The sequence below is a fragment of the Mytilus edulis genome, chromosome 4 (assembly GCF_963676685.1).
Source record: "Mytilus edulis chromosome 4, xbMytEdul2.2, whole genome shotgun sequence".
In the NCBI taxonomy this organism is placed as follows: domain Eukaryota; kingdom Metazoa; phylum Mollusca; class Bivalvia; order Mytilida; family Mytilidae; genus Mytilus; species Mytilus edulis.
In genome coordinates, this window is record NC_092347.1 from 78,172,336 (window position 1) to 78,188,597 (window position 16,262).

General features: G+C 30.1%; 1 protein-coding gene across 10 annotated transcripts in view; it reads right to left on the reverse strand.

Moving 5' to 3' along the window:
• Window positions 1-2,699: 2,699 nt before the first annotated feature.
• Window positions 2,700-16,262, reverse strand: part of LOC139520597 (phospholipid-transporting ATPase ID-like) — a 64,535-nt gene continuing 50,972 nt past the window's right edge. For 9 of the 10 annotated variants that reach the window (XM_071313408.1, XM_071313404.1, XM_071313399.1 and 6 more), the window contains 7 exons: window positions 14,094-14,272; window positions 13,369-13,652; window positions 12,589-12,772; window positions 11,620-11,843; window positions 10,890-10,973; window positions 8,916-9,161; window positions 2,700-8,432 (listed from right to left, as the gene is read on the reverse strand). In XM_071313408.1, the coding sequence (XP_071169509.1) occupies window positions 7,821-8,432; window positions 8,916-9,161; window positions 10,890-10,973; window positions 11,620-11,843; window positions 12,589-12,772; window positions 13,369-13,652; window positions 14,094-14,272 (1,813 nt within the window). In that variant the 3' untranslated portion in view covers window positions 2,700-7,820. The remainder of the gene's footprint in view (window positions 8,433-8,915; window positions 9,162-10,889; window positions 10,974-11,619; window positions 11,844-12,588; window positions 12,773-13,368; window positions 13,653-14,093; window positions 14,273-16,262) is intronic. The other variant, XR_011663927.1, reaches the window with a different exon arrangement.

Consider the following 16,262-nt stretch of genomic DNA (forward strand, 5'->3'; position numbering starts at 1 on the left):
TGAGAAGAAAAAAAATTATATTCATAATTTTGAGTTTTTATCTTACATCAGCATTAGGACTTCGAATTGTTGTATAACAACCAACCAAAACTACTAAAATTGTCAAATTGGTTCAATTTTGAGAATTTGCTATTGATAAAAACAAGTTAGAGCCTTCGCCTAGACATGCATATTGCTTGGCTAGTCTGTAGCTTGTTGTCGAACTTTTGGATTATAGCTCATCTTTTGTATAGGCTTTGGATTTGACATATTTTAGCAATGAGCATCACTGAAGAGACATGTATTGTCGAAATACGCATCTGGTGCAGAAAAATTGGTACCGTTAATGTTATTGGGATAACTAAGGATCTGGGTTGGATGAGACATGTTGCCTGGGTTAGGCTGTGACCTGTTTCCATAACTATAAGGAGTAGGTTTTTGGTGAGATATATTGCCTGTTTTAGGCTGTGGCTAATTGCGATAACTAAGGAGCTGGATATTTGTAGTTAATATGGTTTGTTGGATCAAAGAATATATTTTTGTTATTCTGATATCTGTTTTTTTACATATTATACATTATATCACGTTGATGACATCATAACGGAATACTTAGTAACATTTCTGCTCTTTTAAGTGTCAAAACTTATTGATTGAATTAACCTTATTTTAAAAGGATTGATTAATTTTACGACTTTTAATAATTTCAATATCCAGACAATGGCACTCATTATACTTCTTTCATTGGGTATAACCTTATTGCATACAAAATATTCATTGTTTTGTGATACAAGAGATTTTTTTATAGAATTTAATGGAGAACTTGATAAAAATTGAGGCTTAGAAATGAAAATATCTGTTGATAAACTTGATGCATCTTGAGTAACTTTGGATATAATTTCATTAGGTGTACTGAAGATAATCTTGATATACTTAAATAGAAAATAAACTGTTATCACAGAGATATGTCTCGCTTTTTTGTAATTTCGATAATGCAAATGTTGAAATTAAAGAAGTCAATGAACCATGACTGAAGGTACATGGCTAAACATTATCAATGGAAATACTAATACAACTGCATAATAACTAAATACCATTGACTTATCATCAGCAGTTCCCTTTTAAACAAACCTAATCACAAACTAATACGTGTAAACTAGGCAAAATTCAAAGTCAATAGACCATGATAGAGGGGGCGGGGCCAAATAATCTCCAAAGAAATGAGATGTGCCAATGCTTATACAACTGCATACCAATTATCATTAACTAACCACTAGTGGTTCCTCATAAACTGACCTAATCACAAACAAATACATGAAAAATAAGCAAAATTTCAAAGTCAATAGACCATAACTGAGGGGGCAGGGCAAAATAATCTCCATGGCAATTAGATGTGCCAATAATAAAAAATCAAATGTCTTTGACCTGCCACTAGTGGTTCATCATAAACTAGACCTTTTCATGAACTAATACATTGTTGACATGCTTGTAAGCACTGAACAGTAATGATTGCTTCAATTTTATAAGTTGGAAGTAAAATTAAATATTGCATTGATTCTAGTTGATTTAACAGCAATTCTAGACACAAAATTTACAATTTTTTCTTCAGACATATTTTAACATGAATTATAATTATACATCCTCAATGTATCAAAAAGTGTCTTGCTAAGAACTTTTAATGCAACATCGCTGAGTGTTTGATCCTTTTAAATGGGCCACAATATCATAACTATCATTCTATGCTATAAATAAACCTACTGACCTGCCTAGTTGCCACAGGGCCACCATAAGTGGAATATAATTCTGCCACACACAAAGGAAGACAACTCCAATTTTTAAATTAAGATGACTTAACAATGAAATCATTTATAATTTTAGAGCAGATATTAGATTCCTACACCTTGCAAAAGTTATGTAATTTTCTTGACAATTGAAACATCATTTTGTGCTTTGAATATCTGAGCATTTATTACAAATGTTCATGGATAGGATGTATAGAATGTTATGATCAATGCACTATATTTTGTATATCAGAAAGGTAGTGATAAGTCTTGGAAGATTTAGATATCAAGTCAGTCCCATAAGGTTTACCTAAAAAGGCTGTATGTTGACCTCTAAATAGCTGGGCTAATTTTGTTGGATTATTGTTGCATTGAAGTACACCCTACATCTTTCTTTTTTACATAGATATCCATTTTGAATTACTTGATGGATGATGAATGTGAAGCTGGAGATGCCTGGCCTTGTAAAAATACTTAGTTCTTGTAATTTTCAATGTCCAACTTGTGTTTTGTTTGAACTGCTCACATTATACTTCCCTACATATAGATCTACTATCAAATAAAGATTTGTTAACTTCCACACCACTTTTTGTTGTGCTTGGAAGTGCAAAGGCCAGAAACTCTGCAGATCTACTTTGCATCGGGCATGATGGCAAGTGGAAATGGAGACAATTCTTGGCTTTTTTTTTAGATTTTGGCCCTCACAATAAAATTGTAGTTGAAGGTATATGCTGAATGAAATAAGTGTAATAATCTCTCCTTGTTAAACAATATTTTCACATTGTATACCATCTGTATACTTCTCTGTGGAAGTAGTCAAATGATTTAGGAGCAGATCAAAATCATCTGATGAACTTTAATAATCAATTATTTTAATTAATGCATGTTCAAAGATTTTGCTTCATGTACATTTTCATGTTCAATTGCACAAAAAACACAAAATAAATATGTCAAATATATTTTATTAAAAAAAAAGAAGCAACAGAAGTAAAGAAAGATAGCTTTTCTGTGTAAAACAAATAATTACATATAAAGTAACAAAATAGTTCCTCCCTACTTTCACATTAGGAGTTTTAACATTTAAAATAAGTTAAAACAATGAGTTAATGTTTTGTGGTCATCACAACAAGGAGTGATAAAGAAAAAGGAGTAATCCTATAATTTACGAGTACTGAATGAAATGGAAGAAATTTTTCAATGCATATTATAACTAAAATATGAAAAAGGAATTGTCACAGAAATATTCATAGGATGTGAATAGAAAACAATAGTTCCTCTTCATGTGCCATGTAACCAAAAAAATAAATCAGAGTATGTCTCTAAAAAATAAGAAATATTGCATTTCTCAGCACAGTGCAAGATAATTTTTTTTACTGATTCAAATCTTTCAAAGTGAATGGGTTTCAAGTGTATACATAAACCATTATGAACCTAAATTGTCTTCATGATATCAAAATTTCTTAATAAAAAATTTAAATTGTTTGTCTTAAAACACTCATTAATTCTCAACTTCAAAATGCTGGTTATTTAACATATAACATGAATATGACATGACATTCTAGGCCATCTGAACTGCTGCCTGACTAGAAATTGTATGTGAAATATATTTCATGATTATCAGATCATTAAAATCTATTTTCTTAAGTACTAAAATACAATGTCAGTAACCTACCCTTCACCAACTGATGAGCCCAGGTAATAAACAGTAGATATTTAATTACCTCCTCATCACAAGATGCTGGTAGATAGCTGACTTTAGTTTTTCATGATGTCTAAAAGCTAATGGATAATTGCATAAAATTGATATTAAAGATAACCAGATAGAAAATAAAGAAATGTGTCAATTTGTGTAAATATTTGAAGAATATGTTTCATACAGGTTTATTTCTTTAATTTTAATATAAATTGTTTTGTGAACTTGTTTGTTTTTTCCTTTGTAAACAGATTAATCATATATAGATTCATAAATCCTTTTGTTCTTTAATTTATTACACTTGAACTTGATTAAATAGACTGTTCTTCATTTTTTTTTAAACAATAGACAATAGAAAAGCAATTTTTGTTGTTAACAAAATAAAATCGTAAGTTCTAAGGGTTGATTTTTTAGTTAAATACAACTATTATGAAGACTTTCCCGAAGTTATCTGTAGTTGACATTTTATCTTCAAGTTGTAAGTTAAATGAATTAAAAATTATGTAAACAAATTCATAAATATATTCCATGTTGAATATTGTTGGTAACAAATCACTATGAGTGTAATACAATCTAAACAGTTTTAACTTTAAGTATTAATTAATTACTAATAAGCTAAAGGACTATGTATCTATATCATCTTTTATGTTATTTACTATGTGAGCAATTATACATAAACATCTTGTTTTTTTAGATACTTTGTTTTATATTCTCAATTTAAAAAAGTAATATGCCATTTTGAGAAGTTTTGAACAAACGATGATAAAATTTTGCTGGTAATTGAATGAATAAGCTTTCAGAAATTGTGAACTTCACACAAAAATTATACATATTATTTATTATACAAACGTTTGAAAAATATCTTTGGTGGTGATGTATTAATGGTCACAATAGTTGTTTATGACAAAAATAGTAAACAAACAAAATATAAAAAAGTAAAGTTTATGAACCGTCTTAAGTCAAAAGTCTTTCATCAACTGATAATATCTCCCATAATATATGTACTGGTATATATGTAACACAATTATAACCCATTACAATATAGAATAAAGAATTGAAGGACATCCCATCCAGACCCACATACAGAATAACTTGATTGTATTGATCTATATAATAAGATTAGTGTCTTTGATTGGATCAATGTTATATAAAATTCTTTAATAAATATTTCAGGACAAAGAAAGTTAGAAGAAAGACTTTTTAAACCAATATTGCACCTTATCAGCAATAATAAAATATATTAAAATAGAGACTTTAAATAGCCATGGCAACAGTCATGGATAAATATGAACACAGAGTAGAAAGAATGTGATCTTTGGCAATAAATAAAACAAAGATGATATGTGATTAAACAACAAAAACACAATGAGGAAATTTACCTAAACACAAAAAAAAATATGTCAACTGCCTTTTATAAAAATTGAATAAAAACTTTATACAAAACATACTTATTACCTTACATATACAGTGAAAATAAACCAAAACCTGTGTGAACTACAAACTTGTCTATACTGAACTCTTTCTCAAGAAGTGTAGTTTATTTTCTGTAGAAATTATACTTGTATAAACTAAAATACACAAATCTCGGGTTTCTCTAACTAAGAAGCATACTCAATATTTTCAAATTTTCAATTGCAAAAGTAAAATGTTGATGTCCAAATACCAAAACAGATTAATTTGCCAATGCCATCATTTCCATAATAGCAAAAATTGTGGTCCTTTAAGAATAAATCCCTGCTCAAAATACACTTTAATCCAACAAATTTATAATCCTCACCAAGTCCTCAGTATTAAGGCGGTTTTTGGTTATAGACAGGTTTTAATTTTCTTCCCAGGAATATTCAAATGTACATTTTTATAGAATATTCCTTTGAAATCGCTTCTATCTTTGCTGAGATTAATGAGGAAAGCCTATGATAATCAGATTCCAACATATTATAATTATGTTCAATAGGCAGAGAATTCAAATCAATATTGGCAGACAGTTGTCTCCCTTCATGTGGCAATTAATTTAAAGCTTTCAAATATAAATGAACTCCACTTCTAGAAAATGTAGAACTATAAGTAAAATGGTCCTTTAAAGATGATCACATTGAATTCCCATGTTGATGAAGGGTAGACACATTCTTGTGACCATAAAAATCAGCTGCACATAAATTGTTAACCAGAACACAGGAAATCTAAAATTTGTAGTAAATAATAATCTTTGTTTACAAATAAATACTACTACACAATTGCATAGTCAAGATGGACAGGCATAAAAATATTAGAACTTTATAAATGACATTAAATCTCAATGGATAAAACAGAATATTCGTTTAAATACCAAACTTTTTTTTCTATTTATCTATCTGTTAACTAGTTGCATGAGTTCAACAATGTTTTAAATCTGCAACAAGAATCTGAAAGTTACAGTTGTATTATTGTGGTGTTGTCAAATAATTTCATTTATTTAAATTTATTGGTCCTTAAATCTTTTTAAAAGTTGAGCAAGTTGAATAATAGTACTCCATGTATACTCCTAATAAACTTTTCTTAATTTATAAATTGTTTAAAAACACCAGTGAAAGTAAGATAATGTGATAGAAATTTCAAAACTGAGTCAGTTGCAACTCAGCATAATAGAATACCGGTTACTTAATCATAAACAATACTTAAATACTCTTTCAGTTTTCTGTGGGAAGGAGGAGCAAAAAGCATATAGAGATAGATCGATGCACATAAATAATTTTTCAATGATTTTTTAAATGCAGTGTAAACTGTTCAAATCCTATACCAAGTATGAGCAGATGAAAGATAAAGATTCTAATTTTTTAGATGAAGACCAAACAGAGGGAATATACAGGTCACAGATAAAACATGACAATTTCAATTAAAACAATAAATCTATTTAATTTGGATTTCTCAAAGTAATTGATACACAAGACATGATAGAAAGAACATAAAAATAACTTCCTTTAAAATCAATTGAACAAAAATAATTGAATACGATAATATTTTTTACAAATGTAGACAATGAAAATAAAAATCCATTTACAATGCATAGAAATTTCATTTACAAAATACATTTAAATGTTTTATGGGTAAATATATCAACTGTTTCCAGCTGTTCTGTAGTCATCCCACTGTATATAATACCATTGATCAATACACAACAACTGAAACCTCCTTGAGACTATTACAGAAACAGTTTGATATTATGTTTCTAAAAATAAATATTCTATACATATACATAATATATCAACACTTTGCACATTATATACATATATATATAAATATTGGACTTATTTGTGAAAAATTAATTTAACCATGAATATATAAAACTAGAGAGCTCAGCAGCTACATACATTTACATTCATATATAAATAACAATGACTTTATAACAACTGTAACAACATGTAGAAAATATACATCTTTAATATCACAATGAGTTAGCTCCCCTGACAGGAAATGGGACAATTACACAACCAATCATATTCAATACACGTAAAATGAATTCCAATTGCATTGATTTATAGCATAATCAATATTCTAACTTAAATATTTTATAATCTTGTTGCATCATATATATATAGGATATACCATGATTGATTAATACATCATTAATGATGTAAGTAAAAACAGACTTATTGCTGGTATTTGTATGTTTTCTTTGGTATTTTTTTAAGGAATGAGAATAGCCTCTTTCTTCTGTCAAATACCAGTTATTTTTGTTTTACTTTTTAGCACAACTTTTGTCGTCAGAGGGCAAATCTAAACCCCAACTATATCAATCAAGTAAAATTACCAGAACTAATGTATGCCTTTTTCAAGCTGTTTCAAAGACATTTCTGATGTTGTTGCTTTTATTTTCCTTCAGACAGTTAAGACCTTCTTTTTAAATTTCCCTTTCCCCTTAAGAAAATAGTTTTTAGAGAGTGCAGGATGAAATATACAGAATTTATTTTGCTAAGAGGAAAACATATCTTTTTTAATAAGATATCATCAGAAGAATAAATACAGAGAAAGGTACTTCTGTAATATATCTGACAATAATGGACAACAGAAATAGTAAGCGTGAATTTGAAGTGGCTAACACCTTTAGTTCAAAAGTTCAAATATTTAGCTTTCAGTATTATTATTTTCCAACTACATTTACGAAAACCAAGAAATATTCCACCAAAGGAAAATATGACAATTTGTTAAAAAGTAAACCAAAATGGAAAACAAATTCACAATGTAACATGTAATATCTTACTGTAAAATGCACTCTGTGGCATCTACCTATTATATGAACATAACAAGATGCAACAATCAACATCAAATACAAAAATAATGACTACATAAACATGATTTTGATCAAATGTGATAACAGTGTCTCACAAATATGATCATAACTTTTCAGAAAATAAAACATGTTTATCATGATCATGATGTTCATGATTACTATGATTATCATGAAGTATTGAGCTGGTCTCTTTCCTGGGACTACTTTGAATTGTATTAGAGTTTCTAACAATTTTCTGATCATTATTTTGGTTAATTTTTTTCACATTCGTTAATGTCACATTTTCTGGATCTTTTTGTCTCATGTTTGTTCCACTTGTTATTAATTCTCCAAAACCTTGAGAATGTGAAAATGCATAACCAGAACGCAGAGAACGTGTACTCCTTCTCATTGTTGATGCTCTCCTTAAATGGAGATCTTTAGATCTGGACTTAGAAGCGGTCATTCTCTGCTTTAATCTAATACGATCAGAAAGTGTTGGCTTTATATCCACCATATAATATCTATAAGCCACGACTGGCATGAGTAATACAACATTTGTTAATAACAAACAAAACCAGAAATTAGGTGATCCAAAAACGTGGTATGCAGCCCCTTGATAGACGTAGTTGAACACTGGGGCATAGAAAGCTAATATGAAACAGTAGTAAAAGATACAGCTTCCCCAGACAACAACATGAGTAAATCCTGTCCAGTAGGAGGTATCCATTCCACACTGAAATATAATTAAGCATTGTTACAGTATTAATTATTGTAACGATTGATTTACTTATCAATTATATTATTTATCCTGGTACCACTATTTATAAGCCTCAAAGCATTATGTTTTCTCTTTATGATCAATGTAACAGGTCAATATCTGATATATCACAATAAACAACAAAGTTTTAGATGATGGGGCATCCAGTATGTTACAAACGGGGGGGGGGGGGGGATGTATGGGTGAAAAAACCCAATAAGGAGAGCTTAAATTTGTCCTTGAAATTTTCCTCTTTATTTAAAGCCTTGTATTTTTCATGTTCAAATATTGGTTTGTTTGCTCATTAATATTAACCCACTTCCATTATTAATCATATTTCATTGTACTTCCCTGGAAGAAATCAACCAAGCTATATGTATATAAAAGGAAAATAACCTCAACGTATGCCCCCTTGGTCTCTTATCTGCTCTTTAAATAATATAAATAAAATATATTTACCCTAAGATTGACAGCTACAACTAAAATACTGGCTACAACAACTCCAAATGATTGAGAATCTGCTAGATCTGTTCCTGAGCTACCAAGACCATCATGGAAGGCACCATAAGGTATAAAGAATAAAACTAAAGATGTTATAAACCCCTCGGCAATACTCCAAGCAAATACTTTCTTATTGAACAATGAATCCGCTATACCTGGTGCATACAACTTGGGGTAACGAAGGGAATAGTATTCATTCACATCCTACAAATAAAATATATCATAAAAGTATACAAATGAAATAAATTGTCATAAAGTATGCACATGAAATACATTGTCATAAAGTATATACATGAAATACATTGTCATAAAGTATATACATGAAATACATTGTCATAGAGTATACACATGAAATACATTGTCACAAAGTGTTCAAATGCATATTTCAACCAATTATTTTCAAATGTAGGATTCTACTGTAAATTCAGAAATTATTGCTTGCATTCATTTGTTAGTCTTGTATTATTTTAATTTTAGTTTCTTGTGTACAATTTGGAAATTAGTATGGCGTTCATTATCACTGGACTAGTATATATTTGTTTAGGGGCCAGCTGAAGGACGCCTCCGGGTGCGGGAATTTCTCGCTACATTGAAGACCTGTTGGTGACCCTCTGCTGTTGTTTTTTTTTTGGTCGGGTTGTTGTCTCTTTGACACATTCCCCATTTCCATTCTCAATTTTATTACTGAGATTTTGTCATTTTAGACTAAAATGCGATTTTAATTTTAGCGATATTGAGAAAAATCCTTTATAATTCATATAAAAATATCAAAATGTGAGTTTAAATAATTGTGATCATAACTGTGTCTCTTTTTTCGCAATAATTTCTGCATGAAGTATTTTAATTTTCTTGAGAGCCTGAGAGCATTAAGAAATCTGTACAGGCATTACAACTTTAAATGCTCATATAGAACTGATTATTTTTAATGCACGTTCAGGCTTGTTTGACCTACAACATTATTTTCCTTTTTTCCAATCTGTCAAAGTCATTTCCCAATATACCAGTACCAAGAACAATAATTCCGGTGCTTTGCTTTTGTGTCAATTGGCAATTCATTTGCACCAAAATAATCATTCATTTGCGCCACAAACCATATTTTATTTGCGCCAAAAAAAACCATTTCATTTGCGCCAATAATACAGGTAAATACAGGTAAATAGTATAAAAAATAGTTTTTTTCAAAAGAAACTTTTAATAATAACTTTAAATCACAGTTTTTGATTGCATTATAAAACACCAGTCAGTTCGCTCACCAGTAGCCTGCAATACTTCAACAAATAAATAAACAGATTTTTCCTTCAAACCTCTTTAAAAGATTACAACTTTCATATTCCTAATTAAACTGTTATCATAACTGTAGACTGCATATATCCTTTTTATATAATTACATAAATGGTCATTTTCAGTCGGTGATGGCTAACGAATGCAAGGTAATGGTACAAGTGCTGACATTTGTTTGTCTGTTTTTTCAAAGACACATATATTTCATATGGAATTAATAATATATCTATATATACTACTTATATAACAAGTTCAAAACTGTTGGCCAACATGACGTAAAAACGACAAATCAAAGAATTCAACTTTATATAGAGCAATTGTGCGATAACAAATTACAACATTCCAGGCCCATTAATAGAACCACCATGGATTACAGGGTAAATTAACACATTTAACACACTGCATTAGTAAATTATATGTGAGTTTCCATGACTGGCCATGACAGGTCTTACTACCAGAAAGTTATCCTTTCCAAAAAACAGTAGACAGGTTCAAACAAATATTTTGAAAGCAGAGAAAACTGTGCACATTAAAATCAACATGAATTTATCAGAAGACGAAATGAATACTAAAAATCCAGTCACAGACCATAACATAACATCTTTAGCACAATTATTTTAACTATTATAACCATGTAATCGTATTTCTTACCTGATCAAATACTCCCATCATCAAAACAGGCAGTGAGGTATACATTACATTGTAAAATGTGATGAAATAGGGATCAAATAATGTCTGAAAAATATAATTGTAGAATTGCTCACAAGTTTAAAACGTTTGTTTGGAATTTTTTTTAAGAGGGTTCAGAATCATAAACAGAAATGTTTACTCATGCAAAAATAATTTTGAACTTCTTATCAATGCAAGGAAATTACCTGGTATATATATAATTTTTTTCTATATAAATTTGTTCTTTTCAAGTACAGATTCAAAGAAAGTTCTATAGTTTTTACTGCCCTGTAGCAAATCTGAGTTAATGTACTTTTTAAAGCCTGCAGTGTTTCTTTAGATATCATTTGTCCTTTTTCATTGAACATCAGAAGAAGTAATACATGTAATACCATTTTTACATTTTGATGATACATTTCTATCACACATATTTAAAACTAAATAATCCAATGATGATTGTGTTTGTTAAAATTTGGTAACATAGTTTCAAGGGAGAAGACTTTTGTAAAAGTCACTACATCTGGCATTTTAATACCTTGCTAGTGATCACTTACACATTTACATGACAGTTATTTTCTATTTGTTTGATGTCTTTGAGCTTTTGATTTTGTCATTTGATAAGGGACTTTACAAAATTTTAGAATTTTCCTTGGAGATCATTATTTTTGCTATTTTATTTTTTGTCCTACTATCCGTAAAATAAAAGTCTTACCTGAGCTGAAAATCCACAGTAGAATGCATACCAGAAATGACACAATGTGAATGCAAAGTTTTTGTAGAAAAAGTATTTAAGAAATTTGCACATTCTGAAATAACTCCATCGTCCATGCACTAACAACAAACGTTCTAAGTATCTAAACTGACAGATTGAATAGTCACTGGCTAGAACAGCCTGCATACCTTCCTGACCACTTATTCCAACTCCTATATGTGCAGCTAGAAAAATAGAGATAATATATGTTATGGTTGCATTGTAGCTTTGTTAATTTTCATTTCAATAAATTTTTAGAGGGGTGAAAAGAAGGGTCAGTTATTTTCATCTGTCCCCTTTTGTACTCCTACTTCTTACAATGCAACTATTATTTCACTCCAGATCCAAATTTAATTCCTCACTTATGTCTATAGGCAGAGGCGATCACAGATATTTTCCTGATGATTATTTGTAAATCTGTTTATATATCATTAGTTTGCTGTCTTTTAGATATGTGCCCCTCATTGCGTTTTTTATTCATATAAGCAAGTAATATAAATTCATCTCAGTCAGGTTTTTTTCAATAATTAATTCTATTCTAATTAAACAAAAACTGTTTAGAAAATCAATACATTAAACCAGATTTGCTAATTGAAGTTTGGAACACAAATATTGTTTTAATGAACTAAGAACAAGATGTTGCTTCTAAGAAATATGATATTCATACTTAACAATGATGTTAAAACAATAAAAGTACATGTACCAATTAACTTCACCAAATGTGCATTTTGACAATTGATGGTTCTTAAGTTATGATCAAAGTTAAAGGAGTTTTTATGTCTAGCAGAAAGTATGATAAATTGTACAAATAAAACTTTTTATCAAGGACAGATATTATTCTACATCTTCTGTATTGCTTAGCAACAATAACAATGAACGACAATTTTGTATCAAAAACTACTAGTAGACCTTAAATTCAATATAACTTACTTTTAATCATACTGACATCGTTGGCCCCATCACCAATAGCTAAAGTTATAGATTTTTTGTTCCTTTTAACGAGATCAACAACCATAGCTTTCTGTAAAGGTGTAACTCTACAACATATCACAGCTTTACAGGAACAGCCAAGTTCTAACAATAATAATTCCATATCTCGGTGCAAGGCATGTATCTGAAAATACAAAAGAACGTTTCTTATCAGTATTCAAATTTGAAGTACACTTTTTCTAGAAATACCATTGAAAATATGCTTTCTACGTATGTATATTCACTTGATCTCACAACAAGATTGAACAAATATTTGTAATAAACAAGTTGTTCTACTCAACAATGTAACCCAAACAATACACACTGTAAGAACTCAGTTAAGAGCCTCAAAGTGGTATTGATGAGAAAATGGATCGCCCAGTATAAAATGTTCATATGAAGCTTGATACCATATTTCTTGAAGCTCTGATATGAAGTTAAGTTTGTGTGAAAAATATGACAATTTTTTCATTATATTGTCAAAAGGACAACAGATGTAGAGCAGTATATATATAATCATAAGAAGGAGGAGGGGTGGGGGGGGTAAAATAGTTGATTGGCATACATATGTTCAATAAAGTTATGTAAATAATTACATAGGAATTTCTTAGCATACACTATGCTTTATACATAATAATCATGTTTGGTATCTGTATATATACAAAGAATATATATTTTATGACGATATTCATTTAGTACTTCTTGCATGGTTGAAAAAAAATGAAGTGTTTTAATTCTTACCAAACTATGTCCATTTATAACCAAAGCAAATTCATCAGAGTGAGGCAGATCAGGACTGACGTCTGCTGCCTTTTGTCCATTATAATAAACTCCACCGTTGGAAAAAGCCACTCCTACTTCCTCTTCTTTTTGGGTTTTATTTTCATGTTTGATCTTCTTTATATTTTGTAGAGCATCTTTCATTTGTTTGTCAACTGATTCATAAGTTTCACCATCAACGATAAAAATCTCCTCCATTTCATCTGTGATCAGCTGACATGAATAACCAATGTTAATTGCAGTTTCTGAAACAAATAAACAATCAACTGATATAGGTAACCAATGTTTATTGCAGCAAATTTAAATGAGCAAGTTAACAGTGCTACAGTTACCAGTTAGTGTTCTTTGTATCTATTTTTTTTATGATTACCTATTTTGATCTGTCTACTTGAGTTTTTATATGTTTTTGACAACAGGAATAAAGATTAGAACAGAAAATTGATAAAGTCCACAGAGAGTGATTTATTCTACTAGTTCAAAATGTAAATTTAGCTTAGAAAGACTGATAATACATCTGTAAGAGAAAAATCAGTAAAACAAAAGTATATTTCGAATACCTGCTATGGAAACAACAAAATATTAGCTCATTTATCATCAGCTGGTAGAAAAGTTTTTAAACCTGTTTTTTTTTAAACTTACATTTGACCTTATTTATAATATTAGATCAACTGGTATCCTGTTCTTACCTTGTTTATCACCTGTGAGCACCCAAATTTTAATCCCTGCTAGAGCAAGGTTTGCTATTGCATCTGGTACCCCATCCTGTAACTTATCTTCTATAGCTGTTGCACCTATCAATACCAAATTTTTCTCAATTTCTTCATAAACTTCATGTAACTTATCATCTCTGTCATCCATAGCAGTGCTGAAATACAAATACATTCATTTAGTAATTCATTCAATAACTCAATCTTGAGCCAATGTATCTTCAATGGGTAATATATAAACTTAAAGACCTGCTTTTTTTTTAAACATTATATCTTTTGAATAGGCCTACACATTTCTTGATATGAGACTTTTACCCAATAGAAGACATTTACTGGAATATAAAGCTGATGGTATAAGTTCCTGAAGACACAAATGCCACTGCTCAAGGTTTAAAATTTTCCAAGTTATAAAGTGGCATAACTCTATAAGGGTAAATGACTCACAACCCAAATTCAAACTCAGTCCATTTGTTGGTTCTAAGCATCGTGTATGAGTTACATCACATTTGGATGAGACAAACTTAAGTAAGAGTGCGGAAATAAAAAAAATTGCAAGTTTCCAAGTTATAAAGGAGCATAACTCTAGAACCATAAATGACTCTCTGTCCAAATTTGAACTCTTTATGTGAGTTTTGGTTCTAAGCATTGCATATGAGTTTCATAAATTTTGGATGAGGAAAACTTAAATTAAGCAAGGAAATAAAAATAGGACAGCAGGGCTCACACTACTTCAGAATTATAGGGAGAAGTGACTTCTCTTTTTGAAACTGATAGGGAGAAGTGGTGAGATTTGAAAGAGAAGTGCTTATTCGCACGGTGCGCTACAATGTTTGGATTTTACAATAGTATAAAGGGCCATATGTAAATAATGTTCTTTTTATATTGTTAAACTCATATCTGAGTAAATAAAATACAATTAAAGTAACATTTGAAATTAAAAGTTGTTTAAGTTTTACTAAGGTTCTTGTGAGAAACTTATTCCAACTAAATATCTAGCACTAAAAAAAAAAATTATTTAAAAAAATGTAAAGAAATTATAATATATCATTATTACAATTTAATTAAAAATTATCTTGTGTATGAAACTCAGTGTTTCTCATATAAAAATATAAAAGTTATTAAGCTGGGCCATAATATATTGAAATTAGTATAATAGTCTCAGAGTTAAGCAACTTAATCAATAGTTTGAAACAATCCATAAAAAATATAGGGAATTATATACACCAATCAATTAGATGTAACCAAAAGTCTCTTAATGTGTGTGAAATGCGTAATTTTTCCCTTTGGGATCAATATTCTTCTGTCAGCTGTTCCGTCTGTGCGTCCGTAGTAATTATTGTAAAAGTACGGATTTCGGTCATAGCTGGTCCGGTTCAGATCCGTAGTTTAGAAATCGGTCAATGGCGGACGAATGCAAGAAAATTTACAAAAATAAACGATGTTTGACAAGTTATTTGAAAAGGAACATGACGTTTTTAATGCAATAAATGGGTTAAACATTTACTGGAGGCAACTTTTATCACGTTTAAATGAAGTAACAAACTTATTTTCCCGCCGAAATTTAGGTTTATGTACGTTTTCGAGTAACAAGCACCGGAACTTGCAAAAATGCATGAAGTGATAAAAAGTTGTATTTTTATCAAATAACCTGCTACACACTGCGAAGACAATGCTTCAACCTCTTTTCTAAAGATAATGAATCGTTTATGTCTGAATTTCTTTAATTATCAATAAAAAATTGATGTTTCATCAACTTGGTAAAAATTGAAAATGTCTGATGACGGAAGCGACTGAAAGCGAGTATCGTGAAGAACAGGGCGACCTGATTTCGCTTTTGGGGGTCGGGGAAAGCGAAGTGACGGTCGGGAAGGCGACTTCTTCGCCCAAGTCGCCTGGTAGCGTGAGCCCTGGGACAGGTGCACAGTACAGGAAGATGGAATAACCTTCAAGGGTAACATATAATGCCCCTATTGCCTAAGGGGGAGGGGCATACAAGTCAAATCTTAATTACTTTAATTCACAAATTCTGCTTCCATCTGTTAATGTGATTGTTGAACAATGAACAAAAATGATAAATACCGGTAAATTGTACAATGTCAGGAAATGCTATACAAAAGTCAGAAGCAAAAAAAAGTAATAAAGGAAAGG